We start from the raw sequence: 26639 nt of genomic DNA, 5'->3' as shown, positions 1-26639 counted from the left end.
CATTAGCTAAATTAGCTACAAGTTAGAGGCTGGGTGAACAATCCCTTGGAAACATTCTGTGACTTATCAACATAGGTAAATTTGTATTCTTTTTTTTCACATTTAGTGGACATAAATATATTTTTATATTTGTTGCAATCTGCATGCTGAGGTTAGGATAACTGGCAAGTGCACACAATAACTGAGGAACACAGCACCCGCACACCATTGCTCCACACTCAGCTGGGGAAGAGGCAGGGCAACAACTTTATTGAACCATCATCAAGGGCATACATTGAGGTCACCTTGGGATTACATCTACAACATCCCCCAGTTACTTTCATATGTGTTGCTCACAATAAACATTTCTTGGAAAAGATTTACATTCTAAACAAATAACTAAAGCTTGCATCTTTGATAAGAAACTGGATTCCTTGGAAGATCTATTACCTCCCGATTGTCCTCAAAGACTTGTACTGGTGGATATTGACATTGATTGCATTCCCCTTGGCAACTGCATTAAGTACAAACTTTCTTGCGTGGTCGCAGCTTAAGCCATGTGCTCAACGTCACAAGAGGACAAAGCTACTGTAGACTGTTTCTTAGACTTGAATGCAATCAATTGACTCTTCTCTATAAGACAAAGGCAGTATCAAGTCTTCTATAATTCACCTCAGTGGTCCAATCAGCATCACTGTATACTATAAATCTTGATTACACCTCTTGTAAAATAAGTTATAGTCAATGATATGCATTGAGTATCTCATCACATGTTTAGCTGGGACCAGCGGTTGTTTTGCTAATTTATAATCTGTCATAATAAAATGTATCCACAATCTTTGATTTGTATCTCATTTGGTTCATCTTGCCTAGACCGACTCTTTGTTGAAAGTCATTGCCTTGGAAATGTTCGATTCTTCCATCTTAAATTTGGCTGTAAGCATTTATTTTACATCCTTAAGTATTGTTTCACTATTGGCACCTATAACAGATCATCTACCCATATTTTCAGTATCACTTTTTCATTTGTATACTGTTTGTTTTACACACGGTGGTCTGCAGGATTCTGTTCAAACTAATTTTCACGTAAAAGGTCATGTAGTAACTTGTTCCACTTTCATCCCAAGTGCTTCAAACCATATAAGGTCTAGCTCAACTTGAGTAGTAGTTTTTCATTCTGTTTGGATTTCACCTCAAAATCTTCTGGCTGTTTTATATGTATTTCACAATCAATTAGAGCATGTAAATCAGCTCTTAGCAAGAGTACTTTTTTGTGATCAACTCCCACTGCTTGATTATAACTTCTGAAAAGTTTATCCCAAATTATTAAAATGAGGCCTAATTCAACTAGATCTATTTAGGTCACAAGATCTTGAAAATATCATTTTAACTCACATAATTATACATAATGTTTTCATTTTAAATTAAATGAATTTAGCATTCTGTTCTAAATGAACAAGATAATCTTCATCTATCACATCTGAGATTTCAATATCTGAGACCAGCAATCCCCAAATGGAAATTTATAACTAATGTAGAACTCCATTGATGCTTTGCTAGCCTTATCAACTGGGGATCTATGTTTTAGCCAGCCCTGACTTAAAGAGTTACCCCAAGCATCATGACCACTTCACTGATTTCAAATAGTCATGGTGCCTAGAGTCTATATGTGAGAGTGTGTGTGAGAGTGTGTTTGACTGTGCTTACATGCCTGTATGTCTGACAGTGTGTTTGTACATATGTGCCTATGTGTGTCTGATTGTGTCTGTGTGTGTCTGACAGTTTGTGTTTCTGATATTGTGCATCTGTATGAGTATGTGACCATGTGTGTGATGTTGCGGACATTGTGTATGTGTGCCCACAGTGTTTATCTGTGTGCATTCTGGAAGAGTATATGAATGTGGCAGTATAAGTGTGTGTATCTGTGTATGTGGGGATGCGTGTGTATCTAAGTGGGGTGCCAACCCATTGTTTTTAAGGGATTTGTGATGGCAGCTCAGATGCATTGTGATTTGAATTAAAACTTTTAGATTTGCAGTGCAATTAAAAGATCACTAAAACAGACAACTTCATAACTAAATCCCAATCCAGCAACAATGCAATGTTTTGGGTGGTCTGTATTTTTATCACAAATAAAATATACAAAGTAGGCACAGGCACATAGAATTCATTCAGTAAACTATCTATTTTAAAATATTTTAGTCATCACATATCATCAAATAAACAATTGCAAGCCCAGAATTACTGTGGAGCATTGGTGCCATACATGGTGCAGCGTGCTATAATTTGACTTACTATGTACTTTATACGTTTGGACAGTAGGTTCAAAGCCAGCAGTATGACTGTACTGCTTAGCAAGCATCCACATCACCATGAGAAGACTTTTGATAAAGTTCAGTTGATAAATACAAGACTAGAACATCAGATACAAACAGACAGCAAATCAAGAAAATATTTTTATTTTTCAAAGAATTAATGGCACACTTGTAACATCTGATAACGAACATGAGATTTCAAGGTAGCATAGAAGTTGGCTTGTGTTTTTTATGCATAGCTATACCTTAGCAACTGGATAATTACGTGTGACTGTTGTTTTACATTATCTTTGAGTCCACATAGGTCCTTCTATGGATGTGTCCTCAAAGGTGACCCTTGCCAATGAGAAATATTAAAGCAATGAATCATTGCTGTATTTACAACGTTCTTAGATTAGACAATGAATCATTTCATGTGCATCCTAAGGCATCACATGTTTCATTTCTTCCCATGGGATTTCAAGACTGCATCTTTTATCAGTTGGTCTTGAAAAATTGAGTAGAAAATTGTCACATCCATTGCTCACTGGCCAGCATAGCCTTATATATTTTATTACAAAACACAGAAACTTTTGGCTTCTTTTTTTATGAAAAGGCAACACGCAAATTAATTAACAAAAAAATATATATTTTACTACTTACTACTGATGAGATGCTTAAGGAAGCTTCATTAAGGGCAAGTTCTTATGAAAAGATCTGTATAGGGCACAAGTCTCATTTATTTGACTGGGACTGATGTTCAACATATCTGCAAAGATGTTGTATGAACTTTTATTTCCTCCAACTGACCTTTAATTATTACCTCTAAAAGTGCACATTGAATCTGTTTTGAAGTCTCTTAATTACTGTTCTAAATTGTATATTTCTAATTGCATCCAGTGTAAAAATCAAGCTACAAACATTTTACCATTCTTGTAAGTGAGGGTAGTTTTCTCACTAATAACATAGTATAACTTGTTACACAACCATAACTACTAAAACATTAAAAGGTGACAGATGTATTCATTCTTCCATAAACCATGTTTATTAGTGATTTTTGTTGTACACAATATTGAGAAACTATTACAGTTAGTTTTAATATCTACATGATTACTCCCCTGCTGCAATCATTGATTTAATATAAAATCTTCCATTTGAGTCAGCATTGAATTATTACAAATATTGGCAATAAGTTATAAATGTCTAGCAGATCTTAAATGGTACATACATACTGATTTAAACAAGCCTTATAATAACATTAAGTGATGACCAGTAATTTTGGAATCATCCACTGTTTAAAATACTGACTTCAACAATATTTCTACTTTTGAAAACATTCTTCTGTCCCTTCTATATAATTAGAGTTGTTATATAAAGATAACAACTAATCTGTATAATAAGGTTTACTTTCTTTATCGGACTAATTCAGTCTCAACAGGATCGTCAGGGTACAACAGAAATCCTGTAAAAATGCTGTCATCATCATTGCTGACATAAATACCATTCCAATCTCTCGAAACTTCCATCCAGACTTGATCCCCAACATTTAATTTTAACACCAACATAGCCGAGGCCTGGTCTATTTCTTGACCATACAGGGTTTCACGACTTTTAAAAATTTTCTTATTTTGGGCAACAATACTGATACGAGCTGGGCGACCTCGAACTGTCACATGGAATGCAAACACATAGGTACCAGATATGGTACAATTAAACTTTCCTGTAGAAGGGTTGTATTCTTCTTGTTCATTGTACAATATTTTATCAAATTTTACAGGTGCATTAGGTGCTGGGAAAGGCTTTGATAAACCTACAGTAAAAGCAGACCTTATAGGCTTTGGCGAATCGCCCTTTGATCCTTTTAATCCCCTCGATCCTTTTTTTCCAGGTGTTCCTCGAATTCCCTTGCTGCCATAATTTCCCTTAGGTCCAGGTGGGCCAGTTAAACCAGGGAGACCCAACTCTCCTTTCTCCCCTTTCATGCCTGGCTCTCCCTTTTCACCACGTCCACCTTCTAAACCATTTATTCCGTTAAATCCCGTGTCACCTTTAATCCCCTTATCCCCCTTTAATCCCCTTTCTCCTTTCTCTCCCATATCTCCTTTATCTCCAATATCTCCAGAATACCCTTTATCACCAATATCTCCTTTCTCACCCTTGTCTCCTTTTTCTCCATCTACACCTATAAAACCTTGTTCCCCTTTTTCTCCTCTGTCTCCTTTTGTACCATTTTCACAAATATCTCCTTTGTTTCCTTTCTGTCCTTTAACACCAGCAAGTCCAAGATTTCCTTTTTCACCTTTTGCACCTATTTCACCTAAAAATATATAAAAATAATCAAAAATGATTAGAACAAATATTTGTTTTACTCCAGGTAGGATGCAAAACTATATTTTACTTCAGTATATACAGACATTTTCATAGGTGTTTAAAGTATATTAGTGAGCAGGCATAACAAGAAAATTGTAAAAAGCTTGAGGCTTTGGCGTCACTCATGACATATTTTCTATTTCGTATTGACGTTCATATCCTGTGATTACAAGAGTGGATTGTTTACTCGTAGAAGAGTGAATTGTTTACTCTAGATAAGAATTCATTATTTGATTAAGCTCTTCGGGACTGTGTCACATCCGGACTGTCATGATAAGAAAGGATTTGTCTCACCTTGTTAATTAAAGGGTTAAAATCAGGCTCCTTAGCTTTTATCACACCTCTACAGAAAATAACAATTTCATACATAAGAAAAAGGTTATGATAAATTTAATGAATCAAGCCAAGGCAATTTAATTCCAGTTAGGAGGTTACGCTTGGAACGAACACAAATATAATATAAATGTTGTACTAGTTCACTGGTGACAGGTGTACATCGTCTACGCGCTTGCCTTAATTAAAGTGTATTTAAATAGTACCAATTTTAGCAGCATACCCTACGAGCATCTGTGTTTTTATGATTACTTTGTAGTTATTGAGAATACTAAAAGTGATATTATCACCTTCTTGCTCGAGGGAACAAGTGCATCAATGTGCTACACACCTCCTGCAGCGAATAAAGTGTTAAATCAATTATTTAAACAGCATTTTTTTTTTAAACAAAAGCATGTCTGCGTGAACATCAAACAGATGACTTTCAATGTATGCCTGCCTGCTAACTGCACAAGGTATGTATCCAAGAAAGCTCCATTGGGAATAGTTCACCTTCAATGGAATCAATTTGAACGGAGGTCACAGGAGCATGGTTTCATTACAAGAGAAGTAAAATGAGAAACATACAAACATAATTGTGTATCATGCATTATCATTTACCTGTTTCTCCTGCCCTTCCTGGAATTCCTGGGCTTCCACCAGGTCCTTGCTCTCCATGCTCCCCTTTCTCCCCTAAATAGAGACAAATATTTACTAATGCTTCTCAGAACAGAAAAATATATTGGTATAATTAATTAATACTATCCATAAAATGTCACAAGTTATACAGATACATACTTGTACATGTGTGTTATCTATTCACTAAATGGCTTCACAGATAAAATCCAGTTGTGCATCATTTTATTCACTACCAACCGAACAGAAACTGCAGTGAGCTGAATGGGTCCTTGCTATTTCGAATGGATTTCACGTAAACATTTTTCAGATATAGTATATCTGAACTAGAACCCCCTGCTAGATTTAGGAGAATATGGGGTTGGGGTGATAGAAACATAGAATGTGACGGCAGATAAGAACCCTTCAGCCCATTTAGTCTGCCCAATTTTCTAAATACTTTCATTAGTCCCTGGCCTTATCTTATAGCTAGGATAGCCTTATGCCTATCCCATGCATGCTTAAACTCCTTCACTGTGTTAACCTCTACCACTTCAACTGGAAGGCTATTCCATGCATCCACTACCCTCTCAGTAAAGTAATACTTTCTGATATTATTTTTAATACATTTTTAACTTCCTGATATTATAGGTCTATGGGGTTTTGGGGTTATATGAGGGTGACTTGATTAGGGGAAATTATTTAAAATAATTAATTAAATATAGCTGCAACTCGTTTGATAGTGCATACATAGAGATGCTGCCAGTTTTATCAGGTAATCAAACAGCAGACAAATAGTAGAGCAAATTTTGAGAATATTTGTGAACAGCTAAATAGGTTACATTTGGTCAAAACAGCCACATGTTCACAACCAAATTGTATTGTTCTGTCACTCAGCTCTCAGTAAATAGACACTAAAATAAGTTTAAGTATCGTATTCGCAAAATGGAGATATTGATAGAATTTTAGATTTAAAAGATGTGTATGTTTTAGGGTAAAATAACTGTAAAAGTAGGCAATAACCTGTACCTTTAGTGCAGATATTTTTGTCTAAAAGATGCACTCAATTCTCCACAGTTCCTGGATTTATGAATAAAAAGAGGATTAGAAACACAGAGAAAATTCTGCTAACATGCAGCAGAATGTCCCAACTCCATAACGGCACATAATGTTATATTTTATCTGTCAAATGTCCTAAGCATTGTCACCTGTGTAGGGGGATCTCGGTGCTATCTAAACACGAACATCTTAATCTTCAAGTGATCCAGCAACAGAAAGCAGGAAGATATATCTCCATTTGCTCCCTATTCGTGCTTTGCCCTGCACACTGGTGAATGAAAGTACTATATTATATCATACCAAGTGCATTTATTAGTACAATACAACTAACGAGGAATCATGGATATAGGATAACAGTTTTAAGGAGGCCTGGTTACAGCTAGTACAGTTACATCATTTTCTCAACAACAAATAGTTAAATGTTTTCTTACTAATTGATCAAGCATGCCCAGAATTCTATTCCGTTATTCTAAAACGTGCCAGTGGAAAGAAGCCAGCCATTGTGAATGGGAATTATTGATACAAGTGTATTTTGTGCAGATCTATTATGAAGAATCACCTCTGGTGGATGCACTGCTAAGCCCAACTTACGAGTACTGCCTTCTAAGTAAACCAAATTATTTCAATAAGAGTTTCTTCTAGCAGCAATTGAAAAGTCATAAAAGAAAAATACACTGCCAGTTCCAATTGTGTTGATGTTGGGGCTTTTAAAAGACATCTCATGGCTGCTTGTTGTCTCACTACTCAACGAAATAACGTCACTTAGGTGTTTTTACCAGGGAATTTCGGGAACATGAGATGTTTTAGATCATCTCTTCTGTGAACAGACTGTCAGGTATGCTGAGAAAGGGAGACAGAATGACTGACAGAGAGAGAAGAAGGGAGGAAAAAGTAAAGAAGATGCGGCATGAGAGAGGCAGGCAGAAATAGAAAGAGGAAGGTAGAGAGGTACATGGAGATGCTACACACAAGTAGTCAGATATAGACAGGCAGACATGTAGAGAGGTAAGTAAATAAAGAGAGTGAACGAGATAGAAGAAGGCAAACAGACAGGCAGAGAAATAACAGAGATACCCTGAAATAAAGAGACAGTCATGTAAGCAGAAACACGCAGATCAATAGAGGAAATCACAGAGACAAACTATTGACATGCTAATCAAACTCAGACTTTTTTTTTTTTTTTTAAGAATGTTCTTTAAATCTCATTTTAGATGATGGAGAACCTTTCTTCTGGTAAACTATACTTGTAATGACTTACAAACCCTGTTAGTTTTTTATGTTCATGCAGTTGTGTGGGCTGTGTATTCTGCATTGCTATAATGAACAAGAAGAATGCCAGTTAATGAACTAGAGCTGGTTGAGTAATTAACACTGTAATGCTGCAATTAGTGCAGTTCTCTTTTTGTTATATATGAGATCATTACCTCTGGACATAGTCAGTATTGGGTATTTCATTGCACTTGTGGCATTGCAAGTTGGGAGTTTGGCTTTGAAGTATAATTGTAAAGGCTATTAAGTAACTAACGTTTTCTATACTGGAAGGCATAATCCGAGATTGCGGTTTACTAAATGCTTCCAGCAGAACAAAAATAACATCTACTAAAGAGATTTGCAGAAATACAACGTATCTGTAATTGTATATATTAACCGTTTGTGTTCATGGGATTGCTGAGAATTGCTAAGATTTCTGGTATTCAAGTGGTTAAATGAAGAGACCATTACAGAATTGCATTTTTAACCAGTGCAGCACTTGCATATTCATTTTTCTAATTCTTTACTAACATCATAGGTGCCAGAGACGTATTGAATACATCACTCATATCTTACAATGAAAGTATCAAACAGGTTAAAGATAATGATTTTCTGAAATTGTTATACAGGGCGATTACCTACCATAAATGACTCATTAGTGTATGCTTACCTGCAGTGCTCAATAAGTATAAAACACTGGTAAATTGCAAAGCATATCTTAGTATAATAACTGTTCAAACGTACACTTAAAGTAAAATTGTCATGAGCATAGAATCCTTCAGTAATTCCAGGAATCAGGAATGGAGAGATCTACATGTTCCTTTCAAATAAATATATATATATATATATATATATATATATATATATATATATATTTATATATATATATATATATATATATATATAGAGTGATAGATAGATAGATAGATAGATGCTTTAGACTTGAGAAAGGGAGGTTCTCCCGAAAGCTTGTCATTACAAAATTCTGTTAGGCCAATATAAAAGGTATTACAAGATACAAATTTGATCTGTTTTTTACATCTGCATCACTGGACTAATACGGCTACTATATATATATATATTATTATTATTATTATTATGATATTTATAGAGCCCATGTCAAATTCCGCGGCGCTTTACAATGGGTGGACGAACAGATATATATATATATATATATATATATATATGAGAGAGAGAGAGAGAGAGAGAGAGATAACTACATATATATTTAGAGATAGCACCCAGAATTGAAGGTACAAAAGGTAAAATCTCTGGGACAAGTACCCAGTCCCCAGCACTGGACAGTATAAACCGGGAGATTTCTCAGTGGACCGACCTATCCTGAGGCTATTTGGAAGGCAGCAGAAGACTGCTTGTAGAGCAACTTCATGATTGAGAAAGGCAGAGTCAGCTATCCACCTCACTCCTTACCCCCCAGCTGCCCATATGTCTCCCTGTAGCATGGCCAAGTTGCTAGCACGCAACGCACGTTCCCCTCCTGACCAGCCAAAGGACCCAGAGAAACTTCAGGAAATATTGTAAGAAAGAAGTGGTAATTTGACGTTTTGAAAAATCAATTAACCATCCATTCTGTTCACCCTCCAGGGGTAAGTAGACTCAATGCATACATTCATTAAACACACTTACATACCCTTATCTCCCTTATAACCTTTTGCTCCAGGAGGGCCGGATGGTCCATGTGGTCCTGGCAATCCCATGTCCCCAGTGTCTCCTTTTAGACCTAGAAAACGAAAGTTTGCCAAAATTAATTGTATTTTTTTTTAATCCTGTTTAATATTATTATTTACACTAATACTAGCAAATTCCACAGTGATGTATAAAGTTCATTGTTCATCAAACACAATGTATCTTATTTTCTTGACATCATTAATGATTGCAGTGTAATCAATTAAGATTTAGAATGAATGATCTAATTTTACTGAAAATCCTAAGTCTGTTCCCAAGCTCTATTACTCGAACCAAAGGAGGACAATCAATATATTCTGAAAACCACCTCCCATGCTACAAGCTGCAGTCACCTTGAAGCAATACATACACTGCCTGTGCTTAGCGAGTATGGGGATTTTTTTTATTTTTCTTTTTCTTTTCTAAAATGCCTATGAATTGAACACAGGTCCCAATGAAATTGATCCTCTTTTTGTAGAAATGTGTTTAACCTTTTAATCTACAGGTTGAAGATGATAATATATAACGTTATATATATATATATATATATATATATATATATATATATATATATATAGACAATAGTAAATAAAGGCTTGCACTCACGGTCTGTAGATAGGTAAAAAAATTCTTCTTTATTTCAATTCATTTAAAATATGGTTGCTGCCATCATCAACGTTTCAGCCACCTCTGTGGCTTTCATCAGGATCAATTCAGCATAAATAACATTCCAAATACAGATTTCTGTTTATATATAGCTAACCAGATTTAAACATAATTTTAACAATGCTTACCACCTGTGTTCTCGGACACTCGGCGTCTATCCCGATCCTGTGCGCATGTGCGAGCACGTCAAACCGGAAGTGACGTGCTCGCATCACTCAGCCATTGCCGTGGTTACCCAAAACATACACAGACACCACGGCAACAGAGTCATACTGCTTAGCGCCAGGAAATCTTTACGAAGGGGCAAATTCATCATAAAAACATACAATCAATCACTACATAGTTCATCCCTTCATGTGACAACATTGATCCACTAGCTCTTAAACAAATAGAGTTAATATAGCGGAGGGTATATCCATCATAATGCCCTACTCCATATAGACATCACGTTAGGCTCACACTTCATATGGACTACTTCTATATGTTTATACTTTTTATACAATATCCATTGTTCACAAGGCCGATGTGTATCACGTAATGAGATCCCCCTATAACCCAACCAAATAAGCTATTATCTATGCTCAAGCAGAATAAAACAATAATAAATTAATAATACATTCATAATACCAAACAGTGCCCCCTAAAGTCAATATAGTGTTACTACATATACTGAAATACCTTCCAGTGTATCATGTGGAGTGCTGATATCCAAATGCTATCAAATCCAACAATCTTCTATATTATTTGAAGTGATATCCATAACGTTTATATACATTAAAGTGATACTAATTGCATTTATATACACTAAAGTGATACTAATTGCATATATGTACATTAAAGTGTTCACTGTGCTTAATAAAGTGAAACTAAGTGTTATCGATGGGCAACATACTGTCTGCCCTTATCCCTCATTAAAGTGATACTTAATGCTTTTATATACATCAAAGTGATACTCATTGCTTTTATATACACTAAAGTGCTCTCTATAACCAATAAAGTGAACCGCCGTATTTCTATGTACAATAAAGTGCTTACTACAAACATCTCGTAGTTATCTCTCAACATCAATCCGCCTATATCTCTTATTCAAGTGATACTTGTTGCTTTTATATACATTAAAGTGATACTCCTTGCATTTATGTACACTAAAGTGCTTCCTTATGGATATCACTTCAAATAATATAGAAGATTGTTGGATTTGATAGCATTTGGATATCAGCACTCCACATGATACACTGGAAGGTATTTCAGTATATGTAGTAACACTATATTGACTTTAGGGGGCACTGTTTGGTATTATGAATGTATTATTAATTTATTATTGTTTTATTCTGCTTGAGCATAGATAATAGCTTATTTGGTTGGGTTATAGGGGGATCTCATTACGTGATACACATCGGCCTTGTGAACAATGGATATTGTATAAAAAGTATAAACATATAGAAGTAGTCCATATGAAGTGTGAGCCTAACGTGATGTCTATATGGAGTAGGGCATTATGATGGATATACCCTCCGCTATATTAACTCTATTTGTTTAAGAGCTAGTGGATCAATGTTGTCACATGAAGGGATGAACTATGTAGTGATTGATTGTATGTTTTTATGATGAATTTGCCCCTTCGTAAAGATTTCCTGGCGCTAAGCAGTATGACTCCGTTGCCGTGGTGTCTGTGTATGTTTTGGGTAACCACGGCAACGGCTGAGTGATGCGAGCACGTCACTTCCGGTTTGACGTGCTCGCACATGCGCACAGGATCGGGATAGACGCCGAGTGTCCGAGAACACAGGTGGTAAGCATTGTTAAAATTATGTTTAAATCTGGTTAGCTATATATAAACAGAAATCTGTATTTGGAATGTTATTTATGCTGAATTGATCCTGATGAAAGCCACAGAGGTGGCTGAAACGTTGATGATGGCAGCAACCATATTTTAAATGAATTGAAATAAAGAAGAAATTTTTTACCTATCTACAGACCGTGAGTGCAAGCCTTTATTTACTATTGTCTATATTTTTTGGCTATGGCTTTTTAAGGACCCGGCATTTTTTCAAGATTTTGAGTGTGTGTGCTGGGTAACACTATATACAATATAACAAGGAAGCTTATTGATAGCCAGATTCCTAACCCAAGCACCAACAGAAGATATATCACCTAAACTGCTAATTTTGGAGCAGAGCTAACAGGTTGGTTTAAACCAAGAAGGAACTCTTTTTGTTCACCATGGATCATACTGATGATTTTATGCTACAGGCAGGGGGTTATGCCGAGCAAGCAGAAACCCTGCACTTTACACAAGAAGAAGCTGAGGCCATACTCTGGGTGCAATCCAGTAATGAATTCCCTTGCAATATAACTACCAAGGATGTATACTTTCAACTGTTGAGATTACAACGTAAACGCATTGACTTAGATTTACATGGACTGTTTCTGTCTGACTATTACAAAGCGAAAAGAATCCCTAGAGGCTTTCGCATTTTGAACATACCCACAATAGGGAGATTAAAGGCGAAGGTATGTCGAGACTGGATAGGAGTGCTCAACAAAGCATCACTAGATTTGATGCTCATTATAATTCAAGATGTGAGGGCAGAAATGGAAGTGGTTACACGTAAAATAACGGAGATTGAGATTGAACATGCTGTCCTATTGGCCACCTCAGAAGGCACCAAAATGTTGGATAAATTAAAGGAGGAAATGCTCAAGTACAAAAACGATCTGATCAGATTCAAGAGACAAAAATTTGATTATGTACAACAAGATTATATGGAGCATCGGGTCTACAAATGGCTGAGTGGGGCACACCAACAGAAGCCTAGGAGATTTCGAAAGAGAATTGTACGACCAAAAATATATACTATGGATGTTACTTCTGGAGAGTCGGCTTCAGACACAGATATACATGCTGAAAGTGACAATTTTTTAGAAACAACAGCTTCAGGTACGACAACGAGAAGCAGGGGCAGAGGCGCAAACGGCGCAGAACAAGGAGAGGCAACAAGGGGAAAATTCAGTGTCCGTGGAAGACCACCACTGAGACGATAATACCTGTCTTCAACCTATCCCAGAGAACACTGCTGAAGGAAGAAATTGAAATCCTTCAACTAGGTCTAACATTTGTTCCTGGGACGAACCCTAACTTGTTCTCCTGGAATGTGGAGCTCTTTAAGTTTGGAAGAACGATGCGTCTAAAAGATCACTTTAATAAACCATTTATACAACGTACCAATCCAGAACATGCGATGATGAAATTTAGACCAAAATCCAGTTTTGATCCACAAAGTAACCAAGCCAATATTAAAACATTTTTATCAACAGTACAGGCGGAATCTGAGAAACTCCTGCAACAACCACAGCTGGCATACAATAATTTCAGCAAGAAACAGCACTCACTCATAAGAAACCTGGCACGGGATTCATCCATAGTTATACGTCCCGCCGACAAAGGCGGAGGTATAGTCATAATGGACTATGACAAGTATGCTGATGAAATTAAAAGACAACTGAGAGATAGTAACATGTATAAAGAACTTAAGGGGGATCCAACCTCTATGATACAAGCCAGAATAGAGGAGATACTGAACATGGGACTAAGAGCCAATTATATAGATCTGAAGTTGTATACATATCTCATACAGAAATCACCAAGAACCCCAGTCATGTATACCATACCCAAAATTCATAAGGACCAAACCGCACCACCAGGAAGACCGATAGTATCGGCGGTCGGTGGAGTACTTGAACCTCTGGGCAAATGGCTGGATGCACAGTTCAAAGAGACAGTAGTGAATCTACATACGTGCGTAAAGGATACCCCCTCTCTCTTGGAATCTCTACATCACCTCCACATCGAGGTACAGGATCCTGTTTTAATAACTATGGATGTGAGTAGCCTCTATACCATCATCCCTCATGATGATGGTATAGAGGCTATGAGACAAGTCTTATGTTCCTCAGAAGTGTACAGAGGTCCGCCGGTTGAGTACACATTGGAGATATTGGAAACGGTACTGAAGAACAATTACTTCAGATTTGAGCAACAGTGGTTCATGCAAATCTCAGGAACCTCGATGGGTGCACCCATGGCGCCCATGTATGCAAATACATACATGTATATATTTGAGGAAGAGTATATACTGAGACCATACCGACACAATATCATCAAATATTTCCGTTACATCGATGATGTGCTGATACTATGGAGTGGGACCATTGAACAAGCTCAACAGATGGTTGAATCAATCAACATGTTACCTACGCCTGTACGGATGATGGCGGATATCAGCCAGGAAAAAGTCCACTTTTTGGACGTAGAAATCTCTATTCTAAATCAGAAGGTTGAGTTTAGTATGTATTCCAAACCTACGGATCGCAATACTATTCTACATTACACCAGCGCACACCCCCGGAATTTGAAGAATTCCATCCCTCAAGCACAATTCCTTAGAGTTATTAGAAACAACTCGACAGAAGAAGTCAGACAAAGACAATTGATACAAATGAGAGAAAAATTTTTGGAACGTGGTTATGACAGGAGAGTCCTAGATTGGGCATTGGAAAAAGCAAGAGAGAATGCGACCAAGCCACAGGACCCTATAGAGGAACCAAGATTGGTTTTCCCTATCACATTCCATAGGAAAGCTCAAAAAATATCTAATATTGTCAGAAGGAATTGGAATATGTTGGCACTAGAGGAATCGTTACCCAGTGAATTTAGACAGCCCCCAAGAATTTGTTTTCGCAGGAACAAAAACCTGAAAGATATATTGATAAGAACGGATCCTGTACAAAGTTACACCATGTCTCAGAAGACACAGATACGAGGGAGTGTGCGCTGTTTGGGATGCGTGACATGTGGCCATATGGTACCGGCACGCACATTCACGCATCCCCACAGTAATAAAACATACAAGATAAGACATACTATCACCTGTAGATCTACGTTCATTATATACAAACTATCATGCCCTTGTGGACTGTGTTATATCGGCAAGACGGAAACCCAACTTTGTGAGCGAATCAGGGGACACAGGTCTAACATTAGAACGGCGTTCAGAGATGGAACCACAGATAAACCTGTTGCCAAACATTTTTTGGATAATGGACATGCCTTAACTACTTTGAAATTCGTGGCAATTGACCACGTGCCCTTACCAATAAGAGGTGGTGACAGGGGTAACATGCTGGTACGCAAGGAAGCCTTCTGGATTTATGAACTGGACACAGTTGCACCAAGGGGCTTAAATGAGCAGTTATCATATGCCCCTTTTATTTGAACGAGGCTATATATGCTTCTAATTTTCTTGAGTAAAGTTATGTTTTAATATGAATGTTCACCCTTGATGGCAACGCAGTATAAGCTCAGAGTTGTACATATAGAAACACGTAGTCTCACTTTATTCGTTATAGGAAGCACTTTAGTGTACATAAATGCAAGGAGTATCACTTTAATGTATATAAAAGCAACAAGTATCACTTGAATAAGAGATATAGGCGGATTGATGTTGAGAGATAACTACGAGATGTTTGTAGTAAGCACTTTATTGTACATAGAAATACGGCGGTTCACTTTATTGGTTATAGAGAGCACTTTATTGTATATAAAAGCAATGAGTATCACTTTGATGTATATAAAAGCATTAAGTATCACTTTAATGAGGGATAAGGGCAGACAGTATGTTGCCCATCGATAACACTTAGTTTCACTTTATTAAGCACAGTGAACACTTTAATGTACATATATGCAATTAGTATCACTTTAGTGTATATAAATGCAATTAGTATCACTTTAATGTATATAAACGTTATGGATATCACTTCAAATAATATAGAAGATTGTTGGATTTGATAGCATTTGGATATCAGCACTCCACATGATACACTGGAAGGTATTTCAGTATATGTAGTAACACTATATTGACTTTAGGGGGCACTGTTTGGTATTATGAATTTATTATTAATGTATTATTGTTTTATTCTGCTTGAGCATAGATAATAGCTTATTTGGTTGGGTTATAGGGGGATCTCATTACGTGATACACATCGGCCTTGTGAACAATGGATATTGTATAAAAAGTATAAACATATAGAAGTAGTCCATATGAAGTGTGAGCCTAACGTGATGTCTATATGGAGTAGGGCATTATGATGGATATACCCTCCGCTATATTAACTCTATTTGTTTAAGAGCTAGTGGATCAATGTTGTCACATGAAGGGATGAACTATGTAGTGATTGATTGTATGTTTTTATGATGAATTTGCCCCTTCGTAAAGATTTCCTGGCGCTAAGCAGTATGACTCCGTTGCCGTGGTGTCTGTGTATGTTTTGGGTAACCACGGCAACGGCTGAGTGATGCGAGCACGTCACTTCCGGTTTGACGTGCTCGCACATGCGCACAGGATCGGGATAGACGCCGAGTGTCCGAGAACACAGGTGGTAAGCATTGTTAAAATTATGTTTAAATCTGGTTAGCTATATATAAACAGAAATCTGTATTTGGAATGTTATTTATGCTGAATTGATCCTGATGAAAGCCACAGAGGTGGCTGAAACGTTGATGATGGCAGCAACCATATTTTAAATGAATTGAAATAAAGAAGAAATTTTTTACCTATCTACAGACCGTGAGTGCAAGCCTTTATTTACTATTGTCTATATTTTTTGGCTATGGCTTTTTAAGCACCCGGCATTTTTTCAAGATTTTGAGTGTGTGTGCTGGGTAACACTATATACTATATATATATATATATATATATATATATATATATATATATATATATATATATATATATATATATATATATATATATATATATACTAAAAGCCAAAAAGCCTTGCACTCCTACCAAAAAAGATTATGACCCGGTGCTTGGTTGCACAATAAACATAAAGCCAAAAAAGAGACCAGCACTCCCAGGATTTTCAAATAAGCAAAAAAATATTACTTTACTCCGTAGTCAACGTTTCAGCACCTCTTGTGTGCTTTCATCAGGACAGCATACAAGAGGTGCTGAAACGTTGACTACGGAGTAAAGTAATATTTTTTTGCTTATTTGAAAATCCTGGGAGTGCTGGTCTCTTTTTTGGCTTTATATATATATATATATATATATATATACATGAACCAAAAGAGTTATGGTGGGGGGAAAAGAGTGGATGAAAACCCCTTTCATCTGAAATAAGTGGATAGTTAATACATTGTTAAACACAAATCTGCACACACCAGTCAAGTCATAAGGATTGCTTTTCCCACAGAAATCTCACTTTAACAGTGCTCTCACTATTGCAGGGGGTTCTGGGTGAGCATATGCAAATGAGCTCAACAAAACATTAACTATTTACTTATTTCACTTATTAACTATCCACTTATTTCAGGTGGAAGGGGTTTTCATCCACACTTTTTTCCCCACCACATCTCTTTTGGTGTGTATATATATATATATCACATCAACCTGTAAATGTAAAGGTTAAACAAATTTCTACATAGCAAGTCAGTAACAAGTTTTCTTTATTACCCTTTTGCTATTTAAATACATGTTATGTTAGATATGACATATGATGCATTGCTTGTGCTGATTCACGCTTATAAATACACTCCAGGCACCAAAACGTCATCTAAACTGAGTTGTTATGGTGACAGGAGGCACCTGAGAGCTCTCTTACCTCAAGGGGTTAAACCATTCTCAAACAGTTTAAAAATTGCCTCCAGTGGCGTTTTCAGCTCCCCCCAGCTCGGCATCCAGCTTTTGAAATTTCACTTGCAGGAAGCGAAGAGCAGGGGCGCCGCTGACTGGCGGAGAGCAGTTATTTCTTTCCAAGCCAGTTGTGTGAATGGTGAGTAACTGATTGGATGAAAGAGTCAGGTTACTGCTCTCCGCCATGCAACAGCACCCCTGCCTGGCGGCACTCCTCGCTTTCTGAAAGTGAAATTTCAGAAGCCGGATCTCACGATGGGTGGGGGGGGGAGGGAATCAGGGATCACCACTGCAGGCAACATTGGGGTTAAACCTTTGAGTACCGTTTAACCCCTAGAGGGAAGCGTTCTCCCAGTGTCCTCTCTGCACTATAACAACTCAATTTAAATGAAGTTGTTTTGGTGCCTGGAGTGTCCCTTTAAGTGACTATAATTTCAGTAACCAGACATCTAGCTTCAAGGTAGGTGTCATATAAGGGTCTTGAGGAACAATATGCAGTTTTTTTTTACTGGATTGGAATCTTATTAAAATGATTTTAGCTTTTAGAAATGTTAACATTTTCTGAGGGTGGTATAATAGAGCAGCTTTAAAGAATACCTGTAACCCACCGTATAAATTTTTGCTCATTTTGAATAGCATACAATTTATTATATACATTGTATTAGCAGTTTTGCTAGCAAATATATAGATTGGGAGAAAAACCTATTAAAAAATATGTCTTTCTCCCACTTCTCAGTCAAAAAGACACTATGCTGATGATTTGACTGAGAAATGAAATAAAAAAAAGACCTCCCATTAGATGCAATGGAATCTCCCTAGCCCACGCTACGCGCACTGGTTACAGAGTATAGGAGCGGAGTGACTCATCTGATTCCGTTTAGATGTTGGTAATGAGGCCAGCGTGTTGCAGTCACACAGGAGGCTTTCCAAGTCTGGGGAAGTGATCACAAGTAGGACAAATTATATAAGGAAGCGCGGCAGGACCGGACGTGGGTGTTACATGAACAATAACACTTACAAAGACAAGGAATTAGCGGCACTGAAATAGAGGTATGGTGAATGATATCTCTAAATTTGACATTAAATTCATCATGTATCTTTGTGACATATAATGTATTTAATGTATTTGGTGATTTAACCTAACTTTTATAACTCATGACGGTTTCACTTAAACATTTTAGTTAAACATACACTGTGATCTGTTTCAATTGTCACACTTTTAATATAACTGTTTCCAAAGCTGTTAAGCTACTTTATATAAAACTTGACTTAGTGACATGCTCATTCAATATCATTATTACTACAGATAAGTAACTGTCGTCAGAAAGACATAAGCTGAAGACCATTTAAAGGAAGACTACAGAAATTGAATACGTATCAAGAAAGACTGAAAAGCCCTTTATATATAAAACATATAGTAAAGAGATAGATATATATTTAAAATATAGTTGGTGACACACACAAGACACTTCGAACCAGGGCACACGAACCCTGACTGGCCACCTTCTCTTCACCCCTCCCCCCCCATTTTTTTTTTCTTCTTCCTTCCCCTCTCTTCCCCTACCATCCCTCCCATCCTCTCATCCCCTCCCCCTACCCTGACCAACACCACATAACGACATCAAGACCACGCAAAAGCCACTAGTAACGTATGCATCTAAGACCAGAGACAGCACAAGACCCCACCACAATCGGCAACACACCCACCCAACAATGGAACGACACCAAGACAACACCCACACCCATAACCAGACTACGACACAGGCAGCAAACACACTCAGAACTAGAAAACACACAACACAGAAAAACATGCCACGAAGAAAATATAAGGCAACACATACCGACCCCCACCCCTCAATCCCATTCACCCTACTGCCACAAACAGAAAAGGCACGACCCAAAACACAATTAACCCACCTATTCAAGTCCACATCCAAGAGGTACACAGCAAATAGAACGCGAGACAGGAACGAAAAACACAATACACCTCAAAATGTATGTAACAATATCGCAAAAGAGAAGGTACCCCTACCTCCCACCCCTCTTACTTCTGTACCCCACCCCATACCCAAGACGAAAGAACAATAAATGCCGACACGAGTGTAGGAAATATATACTTGCTATGTACATATACTGAAACTACTGACAAACAACTGACACTTGCATGTGGAAAGTTAGACTACTATGAAAAATAGATCAATGTTATGCAAACCTGTATCACAAACTCTAACTCCCTGTTTTCTTTCTGTACCCCCACCCCAAAACCAAAATCATTCAAAATAAAGAATTTAAAATATATATATATATATATATATATATATATATATATATATATATATAGTTGGTGAATATATGTTAGACTGAGCAAAAGCACATGAAGGGACATAAATGTATGGCTAACATCAGCAAATTTACAGAAAGAGTTGTAGATACATTATATAGACTTCCGGCAGTACAGGGAGAAAATTCAGAAAGTTTCTGGATAAACTTACTGCTACCCTGAGGACAGAATACAATCAACACTAAAGTCTCTGCTCTTTAATTTAGGAATGGGCTTACTAGATGGGCCTGTGTCAAAATCTATATTTCTTTTTTTTTTTTTACTTTTTTTTACTTTTTTTTACATTGATGCATATATAAAATGAACACATATATTACATGTCGTGAACATAAATAGGGCAGAACGTAGATACAAGCATTAGGCTTGCTGTTCTTATCAATGATATAGTCCAGGGGTGGGGAACCTTCGGCTCTCCAGATGTTTTGGACTACACCTCCCATGATGCTTTGCCAGCATTATGTGTGTAAGAGCATTATGGGGGATGTAGTCCACAACATCTGGAGAGCCGAAGGTTGCCTATCCCTGATATAGTCCAATAATAATTTTCATAATATTTTGAGTGTGTTTTTTTCTTTGTTTTCTTACAATAGGACCTTTTTTGGACTCATAAAAGTAAAATAGTAAAAGGACTGTCGGTACTCAATTTTTGCCAGATTGCCACATACAGTTTATTTTGCTTGTACATAATACAGAGTAGTAGAGATGACTTATATATCAAATAAAACCTCTGCTGTGTGTGGCTATTTATACCAGCAGTGTGAACCTCTGTAAGTTTATTATATGTGATTAACTACAGATCTGCAATAGTTTATCACTGGAAATCAAAAATCTTGCTGTATACAATTATCACTTTCAGGGTTATTCACTTATTCAAGGTGAGAATTTCAAATTTGAGGTCAAATAGCAGATGTAGAAACCTTCTTTCAGTTATGCTTACAGTTCAGCTACTCTGACCTCAAATGTGAAATTCACTTTGAATTTTCACTTTAGTGAATAACCCTTTGAGATTCATCCTTTATACAAGATGTGAGGGGAGAAGATGGAATATGTTAATGCCGCCTCCTTATTTGTAAGAACACATGGTGGTCACATTCTTTTTCTTATGGACCGCTAGAAGCACATAGAATGTGTGAAGAAGAGAGAGATACAATGATATGCTGGTGATGAGGGCATGTGGGGTACAACTTCCTTTTTATTATTATTATTACTATTATTATTTGTAATAACATTAATAACATATTAACACCATTAGCGAACAATCAGCTGACAGCTTCAGTCATGTTGTTCTGTGTTAAGGTTGGTAGCTATAGAGGGAACAATCTGAAATCTGTGAACCTGTCTCTTAATTTGACCACATATTCAGATAGAAGTTGGTGAAAACCCGAGCTGAGAAGTGTTTCATTACAGCTCATGACTTGCCTTTAATGACTAGATGACTTGGAGATTTTTTTCCCCAAGTCACCACTTAAGATGACAAACTCAGTGCAAATTAGCCTTTAGTCAATAGGCCCTTAATTATTTATTTATGACTTCTAAGGTGACGTGAACTGCAGACATCTAGCAATTTCAATGAAAATAAAACAATTAACTATCCAAAATTAACCAAATTTATCAAGCATAAAATGTAATTAATTAGCGAAGTCAGAAGTCATACATTGAGACGTATTGAGCTCTTTGGTTTTTTTTTAATTTTACACTGACATAACGAATTAAAAAAAAAAAAAAAATATATATATATATATATATATATATATATATATATATACGTATGTAGCTTTCTAACCTTACCTTTGAGTTAGTTAGGAATATTCATCTACATTTTTTTTTAACTTTCTTTGGATGAGGTTTTGTATTTTGCCCTCTGAGTATATTTTCACAGCAAACCAGAAACAGCTACTGCAAAAGTAGTGAGCATTCTGTGTGGTGAAGTACAAGGACTTCATAATGATTATATTGTTATATTGATCCATGAGATGGCCGCAAAATAACAATTATAAAAATAAAATAAAAATTTAGAGATGGGAACATTATTGCATTGACCAAATGTATTGGGATGGAAATGAGCTGAGTTCCGTCCTTAGTGCCACTTCAGCATCAGAGCCCTTACGGTTTTCTGGAAATATACATAATTAATATGAAAGCAAAAAGCATTTTAAAATATGTAGCATCATCAAGCATATCTGTGCAGTGTATGCCCCTTGTCTCTTTGGAGGCCACTGAGTTGGATTCCCACTCAGTCTTCTTCAATCATTCTCCCATTAGCTATTACTTAATTAATGTTTCCCTCTTTAATTGGCCATAGCTTAGTTGAGTAATCAAGACACCTGCTCTATATTTAGATGACCTGAAGGGAGACAATGGAACATGCCACAAATTCCAGCTCAGATTTGAGGAAGCAATAAGCCAACAATAGACGTTAATGGCTGAAAAAGAGATTTACCACATTATATATCAGGTTCTTAAGTGTATATGGGGCAGTGGAGGTTAGCAAGCCTGCTAACCCCTGGCAAGCAGGTCTTTTAGTCTACAACTAAGGCTTTACCCATCTAGTTTATATCTATGGCCTACCCTTCTAGCCCACACATGTTACCATATCACATGGTGTATAACTACAAATGACATTAAAAAAAAGTCAAGAGATATAAGCAGCAAGTTATATAATGCATTGATTTGTCTGATCAATACATGGAAGACTAGTTTGACCAAATGTGATGTTTTGATGCCACGTAAAGCTCTCTTTTACTTATATTTTCTTGTATACAAGGATTCCAACTTTTATTTTTAAAACCGCAACTGCAGAAAGCCTGTTATAATATAACACCTAACACAATCATAATTATAGTAAATAAATTAGACATTGTTTTGGTATATTTCACAGGAGTTTATACTTATTCCAATGCAAAATTATGCTTCCTTTTATGGATTGTACATTGCAGGGTTAAACACACTTTTAGTGGCTGTTTTCCTGTCAAACTTTGTTCTCAATCAAATGCTGCTCTTAGATTTGATCTGATTGTTGTAGCACATCGATTTGCAGTGTCTACACTCCAGCTTCCCATTTGTTTCCTATAGAGTACTTCCATATGCTGTAGACTGGATCAAGGGAGGAACTCCTGAACGTTTATCACCGCAAACTTCTGTCAGTCCAACAAAAAAGGTATTACAAGAAACTGCAATACTTCATTATTTTGCTTCTTCAGTATTGGACTAATACTAATACGAAAACTCAGTTGGTGAAGCATTGAGTTGGCTGAAATGATCAGGATTGATGATCTTAGTCTGCGGCAATTTAGAAAAGGTAAGTAAAACTGCCTTAAACAGCTAGCAGAGTACATGTGTGTATTCCTAACATTATTGTGCTCATATGAAGAATATTGTTTCTTAAATAGAAAATGAGAAGAAATGTACATATCATAAATGAAAAAATGTTCCTCCCATGATCCTGTTCCCTCTCCCTGTACCTGCATTTACTGTCTGCCAAAGGAAATTCCATTGGGTATCTTTGCTACCTGTAATTAATTGCCAATAGATATCACTGGCCTGATCACGTGTTGTCCCAATATTACAATCTAATATATATATATATATATATATATATATATATATTTTTTTTTTTTTCACTTTTGCAGTTTGTTAATTTCATTGAAGGAATACTATAGTCACCCAGGCCACTTCATCTCAAGTGTCCTTTTAACCTTGCAATGGTAACCATTGTAGTTTTTGAATAATTACCAGATTTTACTATTTACATGATGTAAAGTCATGATTTTATTAACAACATGGAGGCGAGTATTATGTTGCATTCTTTCTTTATTTCCCCCAGCAGCAAAGAAAATTTTAACAATGAAATCAACACAGGAAACAGTCAGTAACATATACCTTCCATGGCAACCAACATCTAATCAGGTTCCACTCTCCAGCATAATAGACGGTATTCCCTGAACTATTTCCTCTTTCTAGTGATCCCGAACTTGTACAACCATCCAACCGAAAAAGGAACTGTAATAAGGGGATAACGCCACCAGCAAACAGGTTTCCTAGTCAAGCTGTAAGAGAGAATGGAATATGGTAATATCCAAGTATAAAACTGGATACATGCACAAAATAACACCATGTAAGTTAATAGGCTATATCTGATTTCAAATTGTATTCAGTCAACATATTGGAGATGGATACAGACAAAAGATTCAAACCAAATCACCTTATCATTGAGCAAACCCAAACCAAAGAAACTTACCGTAAGTATCTTACCCAGGTAACCACCATCCAGGGAAGGGTGGGAGGGAGGGATAATACTCTTCTCCGTGTCGTTAATAAAATCATGAATTTACGTCATGTAAATAGTAAAATCTGGTAATTTTATTAAGACATGGAGGCTCCTATTATGCTGGAATAAAGCTGTGAAATAAACATTCAAGGCAAAGTGTTCAATCAGCTTGAAATAAAAATCTCAAAATGTAGATTCCGATGACCAATCGGCAGCTGGTAGAATATCGTCTAGTCGGCATCTAACCGCAGAAGCTTTAGAGGCTATAGCTCCTCTGGCAGAATGTGGAGATAATACGGAAGTATCAATGCCGGCTAACGTCATAATCCATTTGACCCATCTGGCCCCAGAAGGAGAGGATACTGGAAGGTGTGGTTTGTGGAGATGAATAATTGAGGTCTCATAGGATTTCGGAGCAAAGCTGTACGGAGTTCATATACCCGTAGACATGCCACTGGGCACAGGAGAGGCTTCTGCGGAAATGATAGAGTACGGGCTTAGAAGAGGATTTGGTCCTTCTAGAGATATCAAAGAGAACGCCTTCCGGTGTAAAGGACCGAGCGTCTGTGTCCAGAGCTCATACAACAGAGACTCTTTTGCTTGAGATGAGGCAGAAAAGCATGTTTTGAGGGATAACAAAGCATTTTCCGGCCATGACGCTAGAAAACGGAGGACAAGAGAAACATCCCAGAGTGAAGAATAGCGAGGTAATGGATGGCGAGACAAACTTACTCCCCATAGTAGGCGACAGACAAAGGGATGTTGTCAAATGGGGGCGCCATCGATGCCTTGATGTCCAGCGGAGAGTGCCGAACGGTAAAGGTTAACCGTGCAGTATGTTTTCCTGCTTCAAAAAGGAAGTAAAAAAATGCTAAATTGATGTCAAAGGAGCCGATAAGGGATCCAAATTTCTTCCCAAGCACCAGCCATTCCATACATTCCAAGCAGATTTGTAAGCTTGTCTCATGCCGGGTGCCCATGCATTCTCGAGAAGTTTGAGAGTTGATTGCAGAACGCCCTTGACTGACCAAGGTCCCCTGAAATCAGCTAAGCCAAAAGTTGAAGGAGACCCTGGAGAATTAATGTATGAAATTGTCCATCCAGATCCTGGAGGAGAGAATCGTACAATGTGAGAAGGCGGGGAAAGTCTATCACTATTTCCAATAAATGAGGGAACGATGGTTGTGGCGGCCATAGGGGGGGTCACAAGTACCAATGTGCCCTTTTCGCGGTGCAGTTGTAGATGGCAACGGGGTATCAGTGCAAACAGGGGGGAATGCGTAGTTTGTCTCTGTTGCCCAAACTTGAGAGAAGGCGTTCGCTGCTAGAGCCGTAGGATCTGATCTCCAACTGAAAAAACAATGGAGTTGAGCGTTCAAACGAGAGGCAAAAAGATCTATTCTCAGAGGTCCCCACGTGTCCATAATGTTCCTGAATGTCAAGGGGTCCAGACGTCAATTGCTGAAGTCCTTGAGATGTCTGGAGTACCAATCCACTGTGGTGTTGGAGAGGCCAGGAAAATATTCCGCTGTCACTGAGATATTGTACATAATGCAAAATTGCCAGAAATCACGTGCCATGTTCGCCAGAACTTTGGATTTCATGCCTCCTAGATGGTTGATGTATCTGACTGCAGAAACATTGTCCATTTTCAATAGAATTGTGCATTAAGAGTGAGTCAGAGATAAGCTGCGTACTGCAAAGGATCCGGCCATAAGTTCCAAGCAATTGATATGCAGCATCGTTTCCAGGTCCGACCATCTGCCTCCTGGGGAGGTATCTCCACAATGCGCACCCCAAACGTAAATGTAAATGTAAAGGTGTGCACAAGAGACCCCAACTCTTTCACAAAAGATACACCAAATAACTGCTCTTTAGCCTGGGCACCTGGCTCCTTAATAGCTAGATTAACCAGCTTTGGCTCGATTTACAGCTAGATGGACTTCCAGCTCGGTAGCCAGTGCTGAATGTACGTTGCCCACTAGGCAAATTATCCTTTGGATCCAACCAAGGATTAAATCCCTATCTAGATCCTGATCGTCTTCGACCGCATCGAATATTTTTGCTGCAGGGCTCAAAATGTCCAAGACCTTGTCTTGACA

General features: G+C 37.3%; 1 protein-coding gene across 1 annotated transcript in view; it reads right to left on the bottom strand.

The window, feature by feature from the left end:
• Positions 1 to 2422: 2422 nt before the first annotated feature.
• The window catches only part of OTOL1 (otolin 1), a 60373-nt gene continuing 36156 nt past the window's right edge, over positions 2423 to 26639 (bottom strand). The window contains exons 6-8 of the mRNA XM_063440743.1: positions 9532 to 9621; positions 5577 to 5648; positions 2423 to 4590 (exon numbers count right to left, since the gene is read on the bottom strand). Of these exons, the coding sequence (XP_063296813.1) occupies positions 3686 to 4590; positions 5577 to 5648; positions 9532 to 9621 (1067 nt within the window). The 3' untranslated portion in view covers positions 2423 to 3685. The remainder of the gene's footprint in view (positions 4591 to 5576; positions 5649 to 9531; positions 9622 to 26639) is intronic.

Source organism: Pelobates fuscus, chromosome 2 (assembly GCF_036172605.1).
Source record: "Pelobates fuscus isolate aPelFus1 chromosome 2, aPelFus1.pri, whole genome shotgun sequence".
NCBI lineage: Eukaryota > Metazoa > Chordata > Amphibia > Anura > Pelobatidae > Pelobates > Pelobates fuscus.
The sequence above is the reverse complement of the archived record's forward strand: the minus strand, read 5'-3'. Positions and strand labels throughout refer to the sequence as shown.